We start from the raw sequence: 14,964 nt of genomic DNA, 5'->3' as shown, positions 1-14,964 counted from the left end.
AAAACATCAGTACAGTTGTCATAAACAGGGAAATTAGCTACAGAGACCAGGCTGTAAACATGTTTATTTCTGCTGTGAAGAGCATTTTAACATGCCAGCTTATGGAGATTGCCTCGTTTTGCAGCCAACCTCAAAGTGGACGTCTGAGGCACTGCAGTTTTTGACAGATGAGAATAGTTGCTTAGTAGTTTTCTGTCAAATTGATTAATCAACTAACTATTTCAGACCTTGCTGGAACTAATTATTACTTCTGTTATCGATTAATCTGTCATCTTCTCTTGATTAATCAATAAACTTGGTCTATAAATTGTGAGCAAACAGCTAAAATGCCCATCATTCCCTACAATCCAAGGTGACATGATCAAATTTCACACCCAACAGTCCAAAACCAAAAGTTATTCCGTTTACTACATATAACAAATAAAAGCAGCAGATTTAGCTCCTCAAATGATTTGAGAAAACTCGGGAACATTTGGCAACTTTATATGAAACGTTATGTGAATGATTAATCTTTTTTTTTTTTTTTTTCCTGTGGACTGACTAACCAGTCAACTGTTTTTAAGCTCTACTTTGATTAGTCATTTCAGCAATGAATTTTAACAATACTGCGAAGCGATTTATCGATGAGGGGAATTAAGAAATAAATCTAGAAACTTTTACTCCAAACCTGACAAGCGTGTGTTGGGAAGAGAGAGAGAGAGAGAGAGAGAGAGAGAGAGAGAGAGAGAAGAAAAAAAACACAACCAGCCAAAATTCAACACGTCAAAGTGTTCCTTTAAGGCAGCCGACTCCTGGCTGAAACTCAGGCCTGCTGTAGCAACCAAATCCTGGCTCTCTTGACTCCACGCAGCTCTGATTAATGGTAGAGGCTGTGGGTGGGTGGTAGACATGGATCTGCCCATTACCACACTGCAACATTGCAAATGGCTTCAATTACTGTGGAGTGTGCTGAGCTGGCAGTAGGGGCTCTAGGAGGCAAGATGAGCAACGTGCACCATCCAGCAGCTAACTCCACTGTGATCCATTCATTCACACGACATGATCGTCACGTATATCCTCTCCCTTGTAATTTACCGCGAAAAAAATGGAGGAAAAATGTCAAGAACTGATCAATTTTTAATTTCCAACTTTTTTCTTCAGACTGTTTCTGATCAATCCACAGTATCCGCTGAGGTCCAATTCAGGAGACAGGGGACTGGATGTGTGAACAGTTTATGTGCAAACTAACGTGTAGGCTGAAACAACACTAGATAGCCTTTCTCAAGGCCTCAGCGTTTTCCTCCCTGGCCTTGTAACACTGTTTCCCTTGACAAACTGACTCTGCGGCACTGAACAGTAGCAGGACATATTGAGAGCTTGCCAAGTGGCTAACAAGTATCACAAGGGCCTGCGTGCCCACGCCTGCCCCCCACCCTGGCACAGGGGCAGCCTCCAGTCAGAACAGCCTTCCTGAGCCAGAGCGAAGGGGATTCCCTACAATCACGCCCCTGTGCCCGGTGCCAAGAGCGCAGCCCCCCTGTAGTTCCTTGTGTAACAAACCAGCTGTCTCCATCAGTTCACTGACCCACATTCATAACCTTAACACAGGAGGCACAGCAGACTCCCACGGTTCCTCACAACAGCCCTACTCCACCTCTCATTGTTCACCCCCTTTACTACTCAAGTGATGGTCAGAGATGAAAAGAAAAAAGACGACAAATTTGCGATAAAATTGAGTCAATGACTGCGCTACTGGAAGTGGAAAACGATCATTAGGAGTCTCCCACCCACGACTAAATGCTCTCCCTTTGCAAATCACATCAATTAATGTCATGGGCTATGAAAAATGCTCTCTGTGTCATACCACATGGAGGGAGGACAGACGCTAATAAGTGAACATACTTAACGGAGGAGGTGGGGAGACATGGGATTCCCTCCGTTCCTCTTGTCTGTGCGGGAATACCGTGCTCATCATGGCCAAGTGGAGGCCGATAATAATACAGCAGGTACACCGTCGAATTCAGCCAAACCAATAATAACTGTGAAAATCGAATATTTTTCTATTCATAAACCATGACTGGGCTTTCATTCTTAATATGTCACGCAGAGTCTATTTCCATTACCCTCTTTACAAGGGCAGTTATCCTCTCCAGAATTGACCCATCATGAAACATTTGATTATCCAAGAGTGAATTTCTTAATTTCATTTCCCTTGAATAGAGAGAACAGTTTGCAGGGGAGAGGAAGTACAACAGCGGGAGTTAAACTCATCCAGTAGATTAAGGATGGGTGGATCCACTCAGTTCAATCGCTTCATAATGTGGGGGCAACTACTGTATTGGAGCTGGCAAGTAGAAAATGAGTGCGCTCCAGTTTATTTTGCACAAAAAACAATATATTAAAATATTCTAAATAGCAAGCGATTATTCAGTTCTGCTTAATCAGTTCTGACACAGTGAATACCCTAACATTGTGATAGGAGTTCATCTCAACCTCCCAAAAAAAAAAATGTGAGTTTGAATACATAAAATACTGCACATCTCTTTTGACATTTCTTTTTCCAGAAGTTTCAACATCAAACAGACCTGAGCCTAATGTGGTTGGATTGTTTGCTGACATAGCTGTCAAAAACTTCAAACAGCAAAGACTGGCAGCTCCGCTCATTCACGGCCGCAGTGCTTGAAGTCTCAAACCGCCCTGATCTCCCCTCAAATCACCGGCTGTGACCCGAGTAGAACAGACAGATGGGCACGCCTACTTGTGAGGTACTGTACTGTACATCCAAGTGCAGTTGCCCACCTTCAAGAGACTTTTTTCTTCAGGGGGAGGAAAAGTCAAAAAACCTGAAGCGTAAACAAAACAAGAAGTCTGCTTTCTGCAAGACAAACACGGTTTGTCTTTTCAGGGGAGACAAACTAAGAAATGATCTGGTAATAATATTAACAGCAATCAAGGTTATAAGTAAATGCACACGTGTACTGACATGGTTGATGAGGATTTCAGGTTTGGCGGAGGTTAACGAGATGTGGTCAGGCAGACTCGTGCAGGTGTGCGTGGGAGCTAACAATACTCGTCTTGACCCCGCCGGCATTAACACTGCAGCAGACTTACTCACTAACATCATTAACATTTCCCTTGTTAGGTTCAAGCACTTGGAATAAAAGATCTTTCTGAAGCAACTCCAGATCTATCGATCAGACGCTTGTAATTGTTGGTGGATTATGCATAATGACATGTGTCCAGATGAAAGAACCACGCGCCATAACCTGAGCTTAAATACGGTTAGATGGAGTCTGGCTGTTATTATATAATACATCAAATTACTAATAACAGCAGCTTCAGTAGTGTCATGGTTATATTTGTTGTAACCTAATATGGAAAAATGTCACCCTTTATGACGGATTAAGCCCACTCAAACTAGTGATGCAATACCTAAATGAATCTAACGTCGTAAAATGACACAACTTCCTACTGTATGTCAGAAAATAGTATACCCTGCTTGCTAATATTTACAAAAATAACTACAACAGCCTACAAAGGTTCCAAAAACAGAAGACCTATAACCACAAAAAACATACCATGTGGTTCAGTCGAGAGGAAACGCTTGGGCCTAGAGTTTTAATGCCTTGGCATGATCTTTTCTTTTTGCTGATTCAACAAGTAACAGTTGGCAGTTGTGTTGATCAGTGTTGGTATATGATAGATGATACTGCAAGTCGGTTAACAACAGTGTTGTGGAGTCATTACCGCGGGACGACTTCTCCCGCTCGGTGAGTGACACTGGTACATCTGGAAGTTGCTCAAACAACATGAATTGGTAGCGGTGAAAACCAGAGTCCTGCGGCGGCTTTGGAGGATAGTAGTCTGCATGGAAAAAAAACAAAGCATTAAAACCAGGAGAGCTGAGACTGAGAGAATGATATTACATAGCAATAATCTAACAGTGGGATACATCTTTGATATCCCAATTCTTTTCACGGTTAAAGGTTTCCAATAAAACCTCTTCTTGCATGTGGATTTATTTTAGATGACAATAAATTCCTCGGATTCTTCTATCGCTCTGGGAAGCTCTTCTCTGGATAAACTTTTGTGTCCCTCGTTTGTCTAGAGACCCACAAAATATTAGAAAAGACCGTCCTCTCCCTTTTTTTTCTTCTTCCATCTATCATGAAGTGTGTGATCTAAAAACCCTCTCCATGTGATGCACCACCTCAACAGATAGAGAATATCTACCCCACTGTTCACACGCTATTTCCTCACTAATGTGACACAAAATTATTGAAGGTATTGTGTGAAAAGTCTTCATTTACTCCCATTGTTTAAGGATGTGAGGTCTCAGAGGATTGCTCAAGCATGGAACAGTACAGACTGTCAAGTTCATACTTTTATCCAAGAGAAATGATCTGAACGGCTTCATTCGAAGCTGATTAAACAACCAGCAGCAGTAGGTTTCACGTGGGTAAAAGAATTTCGTAAACAGTAATTTCTTTGCTTGGCAAAGCTGCGTATCTTTTGATTAGCACCGAGCTAACAACATCAACACTGCAAGACAGCAGCAACCACACCCAACATCTGTCTCAACCCTACTGTTGTGCATTTGATACACGCTCAAAACAACATGACCTCTTGACCCCGAAGGCAACTATTTAGTACCGTACACTTGACAGCTTACACAATATTAAAAATACAATGAGTACAATAGCTAAGGTTACAAATGATTGGTCAACTGAAACCATACTTACCGGTGAGTGTCGTCCCTTGTATCTTTCCTTTCTTGAGTGCATTGCCCTGGTAATTCAGACACAGAGGCAGTCAGGCAAAGCATGTGAGAGATTTATTAAACATAGTTAAATCATCTCACTTTTGGGCAAAATCTGCAAAAAACAAACAAACAATCCAACTAACAATTTGACAAGAAAGACAGTACAGTGAGCCATAACATTGCTTTCTACAACACTAACATAATGCCACTCTTCTCTCGGTTTTGTGCTCTCAGCCAAATATTCTGTGCTCACTTAGCTCAATGATCAGTCCTTGAATTAGCACAAACTGTACCAACTAGAGAGAGCCTGGAGACGGCATTTAATTCCCAAGCCAATTTCTTTTTTATAGTCTAACTAAATTAGACATATATTGTCATGGCAAGCATAGATTTAGAGAATCAGGTGATGATCGGGAAATAATTTGCTATTAATTTACATTACAGGAAGCTTCACCTCATCACAGCTGTACTTTAAAAAAATATTTTAATGTTAAATATCTACAAATTCATATTCATATCTGAAGACAATCCTCAGACAAAGGAGAGTTTCCAAGAAAATTAAACCACTGAGTGGATTACCAGGTAGCAATTTACCATATTATTAATTGTATATTAACTTCTTGTTGCCTAGAAACAGACATCATCTAACCTGATGTGAAGCGCAGATATTTATAAGCATAAGCATTTTCTACTGTATATTTGTCAGGTTAAACTCCCTCATCCCCAGGAAGCACACAGTCGGGCACCTCGCACTGCAAATTGCACACAGGAATGTTTGTTTAATAGACTTGGCTGCTTACAGCAAGACGGCTGCATCCTTGAGTGGGAGGAAAAAAGGACTAAATATGTTGTCTGTGAAATGGCCCAAAACCCACTTGAGGTAAGCATGGAAGTCCCCATCACAGGCATCAAATATCTGATCTCAGCACCTATTTCTGTCCTCCTTTTCTGCACGCACAGGCTCCCCCCACAGGGTGACAAAGGTACTGTGTTTCTAGACAGCATGTGAGGACAAAAGATGTGCAGGACGAGGGGCTTTTTATTCATCTCCTTTGATCCATAAACAGAAACGTAGCACTATTAAAACATTAATCTGAATTTCTTTTAATGGATGTTGACTAATTTGGAACATACAATGGTATTTTGTGTTTTTATAGTGCAAACACGTTTTACAGTCATCAATTTTGATATTTTTTTTAAAAGGAGATCTACTGTTTGAATAATAATAAATAACTGTAGTTGTGTTCAGTTTATATTGTTGACCAGGAAATGGAAAAAATGTAGTTTGCTTGCTAGTCATATGTGTCACCTGGCAGCTGATGAAATGCCATTTGGAGCCAATGATGGCACATTATGCCAATTAAAATGTTACAACTCTATAGTCATAAGGACATAGTGTCCGTGCCAGATGACTAAGGTACACTTTGTAATGATTCATTTATCAATATTCATTTTTAATCATTGACTCTTTGAATAGAAAACATGTAGCAGTGAGTCCTCTATTGTGCATCATCTAATATATAATCCTGTAACTGCTGTTTAGGAGGTTTAGCACTAAGTATTAGAGCGCAGAGCACCAGTGTTTACACAGACTGGTAAAAATTCAGAAGATTAGTTTCAACTGTGAGTATCTTCATCCACTGATCAGTGAGAAAAAAAAAGCTTTATTTAGAAATAGCAAGAGTCCTGCAGCCTGCAGGATCCAAACCCATCGCCATAGCAACAGGTAGTCAACATTTGAGCGTGCAACATTTTCCCACATCTTAATGCTCAGTTCTCGCTCACTCTCCACGGCACCCTCTGCCCTTTTAATTTCATTATAATACATAGAGTAAAAACAACAGCAAATGAATGCAATATTGAAAATTCAGCCAAACAATAAAAGACAAGTCAATCACATGCAGAACTCAAGCAATGAATAACATATTAATATTCACAGGATATCAAAATCTTGAAAAATAATCAGTTACGTGGTTATAGTGGTTTATCTGTTCCACGGCTGAGCTGCTATCGCACAGTAGCTGTGACAGGGCAGGGCAGTGTTGAGGTCGCCGACTCTTGATGTTCACTGGGGAGTGACGGGACTCGCTCACACTAATCTACGGGACATTCTCACATGGTGGGCGGCCTCCCTCGGGGACCCTGCTGTGGGGGCGGGGCACAGGGTGTGAAAAGTTCTGACCACTAAATGATTGACAGCCGCTTGCTGTGTTAATTGTGTTTATTAAGGAAAGGTTCAGCTTAAATCATGGGTTTGAATATGTGTATCAGTCTGCAAGGTTTCTAATAAATGTTCTAGGAAATTTGTGGGCAAAAATAAAACAACAATAACAATACATTTAAATGATAACTCCAAAGATTCATCTGTAACTTGATGAGCTTTATTTTATTCTGAATTAATTAAATTCACCTAATACCCCTCGCCCCTGATGAGTGATTTGCTTGTTAACCTCACCCGTGCAAAGTCTGGGAGCGATGATATCATAAATTAAAATAGGATTTAATGATGGCAAAGCTCACGCACTGTCTATTGTGACCCACCATTAAGTTGATGAACAAGTACTCACACAAGTCATCTCATTTCAGTTAATTCAGATGTTACGACTGTTTGCACCACATAAAGTTTTTCATATAGTAAATCCATTTCAGCTTTGTTAGGGGGAATCAAAAGCCACATAGCGCATTGATGAAGTTAATCTTGGATCAATGGTATCCTCAGCTAGGATGATACTCTGGGCTCAGGGTTGAAAATGTCAAAAGCGTTGAGACTCTACAACCCAGACACTGTAAAGCCCCCCAATAAAGACGGAACAGTATTATAAACTAAGGATAACTATGATCGGATACCATGACGCATCCCAAATAAATTAAAGCTTTAGCTGATGCTATGATAAAGATAGATTTATAGAAATACACATTGATACACATTAAGTTCTCTCTCTTTTGCAGTACAACATATTCAAATACTGACCGACTGCACAGCTGTTTTATTTTTGGATCGTCTGCGCTTGATCTCAAGCTGAGGGTGAAAGTTACATTACATAAGACAGATGTCAGAGAACACACTAGCTTGGATGGTTGTAACTGTGCGGTATTGTTTGCTCATAATACAAATCCAATGCATACTGTGCATCTTTTTCATTAAAAAAAACAATTACTGGTCGTTTAATTCGAAGCAGAACATTAAAATATACATCTATAACTAAACAGAGAACTCACGGCTGCTGTGTCAGTGTTTCAGCAGTTGGAAATCTGCAAGTTATGCCATTTCAACAGCTGAAAGTTGAATAAGACTAGCTTCATTACATATGCAGTTACCAAGGAACACACCATGAGTGTTTCTAAATATTTTCTCATCTTGTAGCTATTTTAAATTTGTACGTTTGTGAGTATCAAACCTCACCATTTCTTCAATATTCAATCATTCATAGAGCTAAATATGTAACACCGCCTACCACTGTGGCCAAACTATTCTACACACACTTTTAATATATGTTTCCATTAATTTATGTTTATTTAACATTTGTACCATTTATATGTTTTGCCCTTTAAACTCTTCTTGTGTGGCAGACAGATACACAGCGAAGACAGAGAGAAGCTTAGTAGGTTAATGCTTTGTCACAATGACAACAATGCTGCACTGTCTTTTTGAACATTGATTTCAATAATAAATAAATCAGCACAACTCTGACTGGATGACATAGATTATAAATAATTCCTGCCACCAAACCACTTAAACCCAGACAACCAAACTGTCATCATAACAGCACAGAGGTCTGGTGATCATTTTAACCTGTAGTTAACATAAGCTAGAAGTCTTTTCTTATTCAAATGGTAGTGAAACAAACAAAGAGAATTACCTGCATCGAGTTAAAGTGAGAGTTAATATGTCAAACAAAATGTGACCACGCTTTGCATCTTCATACTAGGGGAATACCCATTCTTGTAGCTGTGATGGTGAATCACACACTGAGCAGTGTGGGAGAGGCAGAAACTGACAGAGATAAAAACTGAAAGCGTCAAAATGGCTGTTTACTATTTAACATACTTAAACAAGGAGAAAACAACATTCGCTGTGAATCATAAAGGTGTGTTAATCTTTTCAAGAGGAGACAATTTTTTTTGACATGAGAGACTGAGAACCAGCGAGCAATAAACAAAGAGTGGGAGAGAAATTCTAGCAACTGTATCCTGGATTTGGTATGATGCTTTGCCTCAGTTGTGAATTCACCCATAAACATCAAATGGAAAAATAAATCTGAAGAATATCATTGGGAAATCTAGCAGTAACTAACTGTTCAGAAAATATCACCACATTTGTTCGATCAGCTAAACATTTGTTGTACTATGTTTACATTGCTGGAGACTGGCCAGACATCTACTGATTTATTTGTGGCAGCAGGGGGTGTAGTGAGTAGGGACACCACCCATCTAATGGAGGGCCCGAGTTCAAGACTCTGTAACAGGAAACATGTGGCTGGTAAATGAAAAAGACAGTCAGAGCCGCTGACGGTGTTGTAAAGCTGACCCTGACCTCTGATCTGCCTTTGGAGGGCAATCGTGGGAAACAGTCTTGTGGATTTAAATGTAAAAATCATCTATTGTTTGTTCCTGAATGTTAAAAGAGCAAATTTACACTATATAATTCTTCAAATATAAAAAGTCAGTTACCTCTTTAGATGCCAGATCTAACTAATATTATTCCAGCTGTGGTGTTACGGACACCTCATCCTGCCTCTCCCCGTTGTTCATCGTGGCCCAGCTTTGGTTTCATGTTTTACTGACTCCATTTCACACTCTGACTCAGACAAAAGCAGAAAGGATCCCGAACAACCTACACATTATGAGCAATGAATAATTCGAAAAATCTGGAAAAAAAAAAAAAGCAATGCAGCAGAGCTTTTTCTGTGGGTCACGTAATAGCCTGACACTCCAACCACTGATATTCAGCGCAGAAACTCCGGCTGTGTGTTCCAAGTGAAGCACAACCAAGACCGATCCGACCAATTATCAATTTATCATAATCCACACAGTGAATCTGAATTAGTTCACGTCTGACAGCAGTATTAGTCATCATGAATTTCTTGTAAATGACTACTGATGGGACACAGATGCACCTCCTGCGGGTCTAAACATGGTTAACTACAGGTAGGTAAAACCTACTCAACATTATCTCAACTTTTCAAATGAGGCTTAATATTTACACAAATTGTTAACTCCTCTAGGCCTTAGAGGAGAAAATGAGCAGTGTGTTTGTACAATGTGCCTACATAACTTCCACTAGGAATCCTCTGACAAGAGCCAATAGGTAGGAGTCCGTGAGGAGGTGGTGGGTGCGTGCAGGGGTGCGGTTTCACCAGGAATACCCACTTGCCCAACAACCCTTCTCCTTCTCTCTGTGTGGGTGAGTGCTTCCCTTTGTCGGTTACTCATGCACCTCCTTGTATATTCACCGCTTCCCTCCTCCTCCCTTGCACACCCTGTAAACCCACACCTACGACAATCAGCACCCACGTCCTTCTAATGCAGTTCTGAGAGCATCATTCTCCCTTCTACTTGCAGTCAGGCTAACAGACGGGGAGAGAGAGCATGACAGATGGTGTTCACAGCTCTATTTCTGAGGCTGGACTTGTACCGCCACAGCCACCCATCCCTCCCCCTCCTCCCCACCCAGCCTATTCCACTCAAGCCAAGTGCTTATGACTGCCTCCTCATCTTCGCCTCGGTAATCAGCCCATTCATTTGCAGGGTTATTGTGAATTAAAAAGTCTGCGTCTCACAAGGAACCTCACCGTTTACAGGTTAAACACGTTTTTTCTTCTTCCAAAGTGGAAGAGAGAATTCACGTGTCCGTTCAACCAGGGGACTAATTTATTTCGAGGGAGCTAAAAAAATTAAAGATTTCAGTGTGAATCTGCCACTTCTGAATTGAAAATAACTGGCTGACAAGATTCTCTGCATAACAGGCGAAAAGATACCAGCGAGGCTTTTGAGTTTACTAGCATAACGTGCAACAATTTACTGACAAAAGCCAGTCAGTCAGTCCCTCCTCGAGCTTGAATCATCCAACTGGTGCACCACACATGTGCCATCCCTAGATATGGTGAAATTGGGCTTCAGCTGCAACACTCTGTAGCTCCTGTGTTTAGCCCTTAAAGCCTTGAAGCCACATAAGACTTGCTGGTTGGTAAAGCTTCTTCACCCTGCAGATTAGACCAGGTTCGGAGAACATGGTGACAATCTTACTCTCCTGTGATACTCTTTATGCATCAACAAATTCAGGCCCGGACAAAAGCAACATTTAGATGCTTAACTTGAAACTTTCCCTCCTACTATCACAGCTGACCTTTGGCAGGACCCTGGTCTCTCCTAGCTTTGGTCCATCGCTGCCAGGTGGCAAAGATCTCTAAAAAGCTTGCCAACTACTCTCAGATTCAGCTGTCATGCTGGAGTAAAATCTGCATAAACCAGTGAGTGTGCACCATTTATGCCATCTGCAGACAAGCATGCATCCTAATCAAGGCCCAGAAGGGTCACACAGGCATCATGAAGTTGACTAAACGGTTTTAAGCCATCATTCCCACCAGCCAGGATAGTGAAGCACATTTGAGATCACATCTACAGGGAGCTCTTTCCTGTGGTGGTCTTTGACTTTCACTCATTGTAGCTATAGTGCTTCCTAGAGTCGCTCTTTGCTTTTGTTTCTATTACCATAGGTGGCCCACAGTTCAACTCTGTGAAATGCACCGGGGAAACAGGCATCAAACCCGTACATATATATATGGCTCTGTAACTGAGGAGGATGAACAGAATGAACCAGGTGCCGCAGCTCAGACAGATGGCTTCACCTCTTCAACTGCACTGCAAACTCAAGCTACACCACATTCCTCTGCTGGAAGCTCTCTTCTTCTTCTCAGATCAGATCAAGATGGCACACAAACAGACCGTGGCAGAGCCCAGTGCTGCATGAAATGGGAGCGATGCCAGCCTCTGTGTTACAGCAGACAACCTTTACTTCTCGGTTGAGCAGCTGGTAGAGGTGTACGGCGGTTTCAGCATATGCAGGTCATGTTATATTTTTATATTCATGCACAAATGGTGATGCAGTTGACTCCAAACTCCCATCAAAATAGAAAAAAAAAATACACTTAAAGGTCCAGTGTGTCAGATTTAAGGGACTCCATTTAAAAAAATAGCAGGAATTGAATATGATATGCATAATTATGTTTTAATCAGTGTATAACCACCTGAAAATAAGAATAATTTTCATAGAGACGGTGTAGGTCTGTAATGTTGTTGTGTGGTTCACATTCACTGTAGTTTCTTCTTCATGTTAGGAAGGGGAGGGTGAGGTGATGGGGTTGCAATCAGGAACTTACACTCCTGCACACTGGACCTTTAATAAATCAGTTAACACATAAAATAAATAATACTGAACACTGGTTCAATTTTCACACAGATATTTTCATGTCATTAAAAAAAAAATCATCAAAACAAACAACTACATTTTTAATAAAGCTGATAATATTAACCCCTATTAAATTAAACACAGCCCTAATTATAATATTTTTTTATTTATTTCCTAGAGTCTCCATTTACATTAAATGAGCCTGTGTGAGCCTAATGGGCTCGAGTCTGGCGTGACTGGTTGGTAGAGCAACCTTTTAACGGTGATCAGCTGAGCGGGATGGATCGGCCTCAGCAGGACAGGGTGAAAGCCAGCGGGGGAGTCACCCATGATCTGCTTCACTGCATCAACAAATTAACCCAGTTAACGATAGCCTGCTAGACTAATGGCTTTAGCGACTCATTTGGCTTTGGTAATGAACTGCGTTGGAAACATAAACAGTCCAGTTATTAAGTGAACTCCAGACATCGCTGACATCACCTGTGATGTACCAAACCTACACCGCGCTGGCTGTGCTCATTAGCAGGGATGCATACTATTACTCAAACCACTGACTTAAGAAACTAGCCACCCAAACTCATTATAACGCTCGTCTATTCGGTCTTAATTTGCGTACATTACAAATTCGCCTTAACAAAGCGGCCGTGCTGGGTTGGTCATCTCATTCTCACAGAGCAGATTGGGCCTAACAGGGCAAAGTACAGGCCAAAGTCTTTTAATGAGGTAATTTCATCCAACCCGGGTGCTGCTGCTGCCGCTGCCCTTACAGCTCCTGTGTGTGTGCTCGGGAGTATGGGTGCTGATGAGTCTGTACTTAAGTAGTGTTGAGGGAAGCCCAAGCTTGAGTTCCCAAGGTAACAGTCAGTTTGAGTGGGGGCTGGCTGACTCATTTGAAGGGAATCCTGGAACCTGAACAAGGCTGCCCACTCGCCCCACCCCCAGCTTCATCAGCACAACAAGCAAACAAGGCGCTGACATGTCCCCATATAGGGCTTCCCACTGACGGGGGTGGCGATGGAAAATCCCAGCCTGAGCATTGCCTACAAGTAGCATCAGAAGACATGCACACACAAACACGAGGCCTCGCCGCTCCATGGCTACAGCAGTTTCCGGCGGTAAGACCATAAATCCAGGGAGATAGTAAACTGATAGAGTTATAATAGAGCTGTGTGCCTACAAATACATCCAGGCACGTGCTGGATTTTGATTAATACATGAGAGGATGGGGGAGATTTAAGGGGGTGGGAGAGAAGAGGAAGATTAAGCTTATTAAAACAGTCAATGGCACAGAATTAAAGTCATTTTTGAAGTGTGAACAGTGACACAAAATAAATGAGTATGGAAACCTTGTGGGCCCGGGCATGGAGGAGGAGGAAAAGAAGTGAGAGGAAGAGGTGGAGGATGAAGGAGGAGGAGTAGGAGTAGGTGGACAAGACAACGAACTCTTTGCCCACACAATTAATCTAATTATTAAGAAATTAAAAAGAGATCAACAGGCGTGTAATTGACCACTTAATTAGTTCAAGGTCAGTCTACTCTTTTTGACTTTGGAAGGACGCCGGCGCAACAAGACGGGAAAATGTCGGTGAAATATCCCGTAATTTGCAACAATTAATAAACTCATAAACAGCCACAAGTGTTTCCATACTGAATTGTTTGCCAAATGAACAATAACTGTTTTTATGTACCATTAATCCAATGCCGTGTAATTCATAGATAACAAAGGCAACCTACCATTTTAAAAACCTGAATAATAATTTTAGTAAAAATCTGGCCATCAAACAAAAACTGTACATGTACAGTCTGTAATCCCTGCTGTTAAGAGTAGCCATTTGATATGCTTCTGTCCGCGGTTATATCTGCTGATAACTCTATAGTTCATTCAGTGTCTTTAGTCATTAACAACTGAGAGCTGGTACAAAGGGATTTAAGAGGCAGCATTACTGTTTTGAATCGCTGGATGTTTAATTCTTCTATTATAATTGAGGTAGGAGCGAGACAGAGGTTATGGTAACTGCTGGAAACCTGTCCCACTTCACAGAAAGGTTAATGAACCTTACAAGTCCTATGGGAGATGGAGTATGCTGTTAATTTGACAAACGTGGGAAATAAATGCTTTTATGCTTTTATTGACGGTGACCAATAGCGGCCTTTGCTGAAATGAAAGGTTTTAGTCTTTTGGGTGCTTTGCTATGAGGCAAAACAATAATGTGGAATGCATTTGTTGGAAGAAACTAAGTACATAATTGTTTGAATAGCAATTTCAGGCCAAAAAGCATCTTCATTATTAATTCCTACTTTTGGGGAACATATACTGTGCAAAATGTACAGTAACCCGATGTTATGAAACATCTGCATTTACTCTGAATACATTTGTGGGAATGAGGGATTTTTAAAAAGCTGTACTTTAAATCTACATATTTCCACATTCGATTTTATGCACCATTGGTCTGGGTTTCATTTTAGTAGGGCACCAAGGGTATAATACACTGACAGCTGGAGAGGAACAAGTGTAACAGTGTCAGCGCTAACCTGAATTAGTCTGTGGGTTAGAGGGAATCAAGGCAAAAAAAAGGTGGCTATGACACATCTGATCAGGACAGAGGTTTTAGGCACAGGACCAACTATGTATACAGTGTGTATGATTAAGAGATTAAATGGATAATCTCCTTCCCATTCAAAGAGCCCGACGGAGGCAGGGATCTGGTTTCACAAAGATAGACATTCACTATGGCTTAAATCGAACCAACAGTCAGAGTTCAGGGATGCATCCAAGTTCATCAGTTGCTCAGAACTGTGCGGTTTTCGCCGATCT

The 14,964-nt window shown here is 41.2% G+C and overlaps 1 protein-coding gene across 1 annotated transcript in view; it reads right to left on the bottom strand.

Annotated features, from left to right (window-relative positions):
- Nucleotides 1–14,964, bottom strand: part of pebp4 (phosphatidylethanolamine binding protein 4) — a 48,168-nt gene that overhangs the window by 2,982 nt on the left and 30,222 nt on the right. The window contains exons 5-6 of the mRNA XM_019275970.2: nt 4,722–4,767; nt 3,727–3,843 (exon numbers count right to left, since the gene is read on the bottom strand). Coding sequence (XP_019131515.1) covers nt 3,727–3,843; nt 4,722–4,767 — 163 coding nt within the window. The remainder of the gene's footprint in view (nt 1–3,726; nt 3,844–4,721; nt 4,768–14,964) is intronic.

The sequence above is a fragment of the Larimichthys crocea genome, chromosome III (assembly GCF_000972845.2).
Source record: "Larimichthys crocea isolate SSNF chromosome III, L_crocea_2.0, whole genome shotgun sequence".
In the NCBI taxonomy this organism is placed as follows: Eukaryota; Metazoa; Chordata; class Actinopteri; family Sciaenidae; genus Larimichthys; species Larimichthys crocea.
The sequence above is the reverse complement of the archived record's forward strand: the minus strand, read 5'-3'. Positions and strand labels throughout refer to the sequence as shown.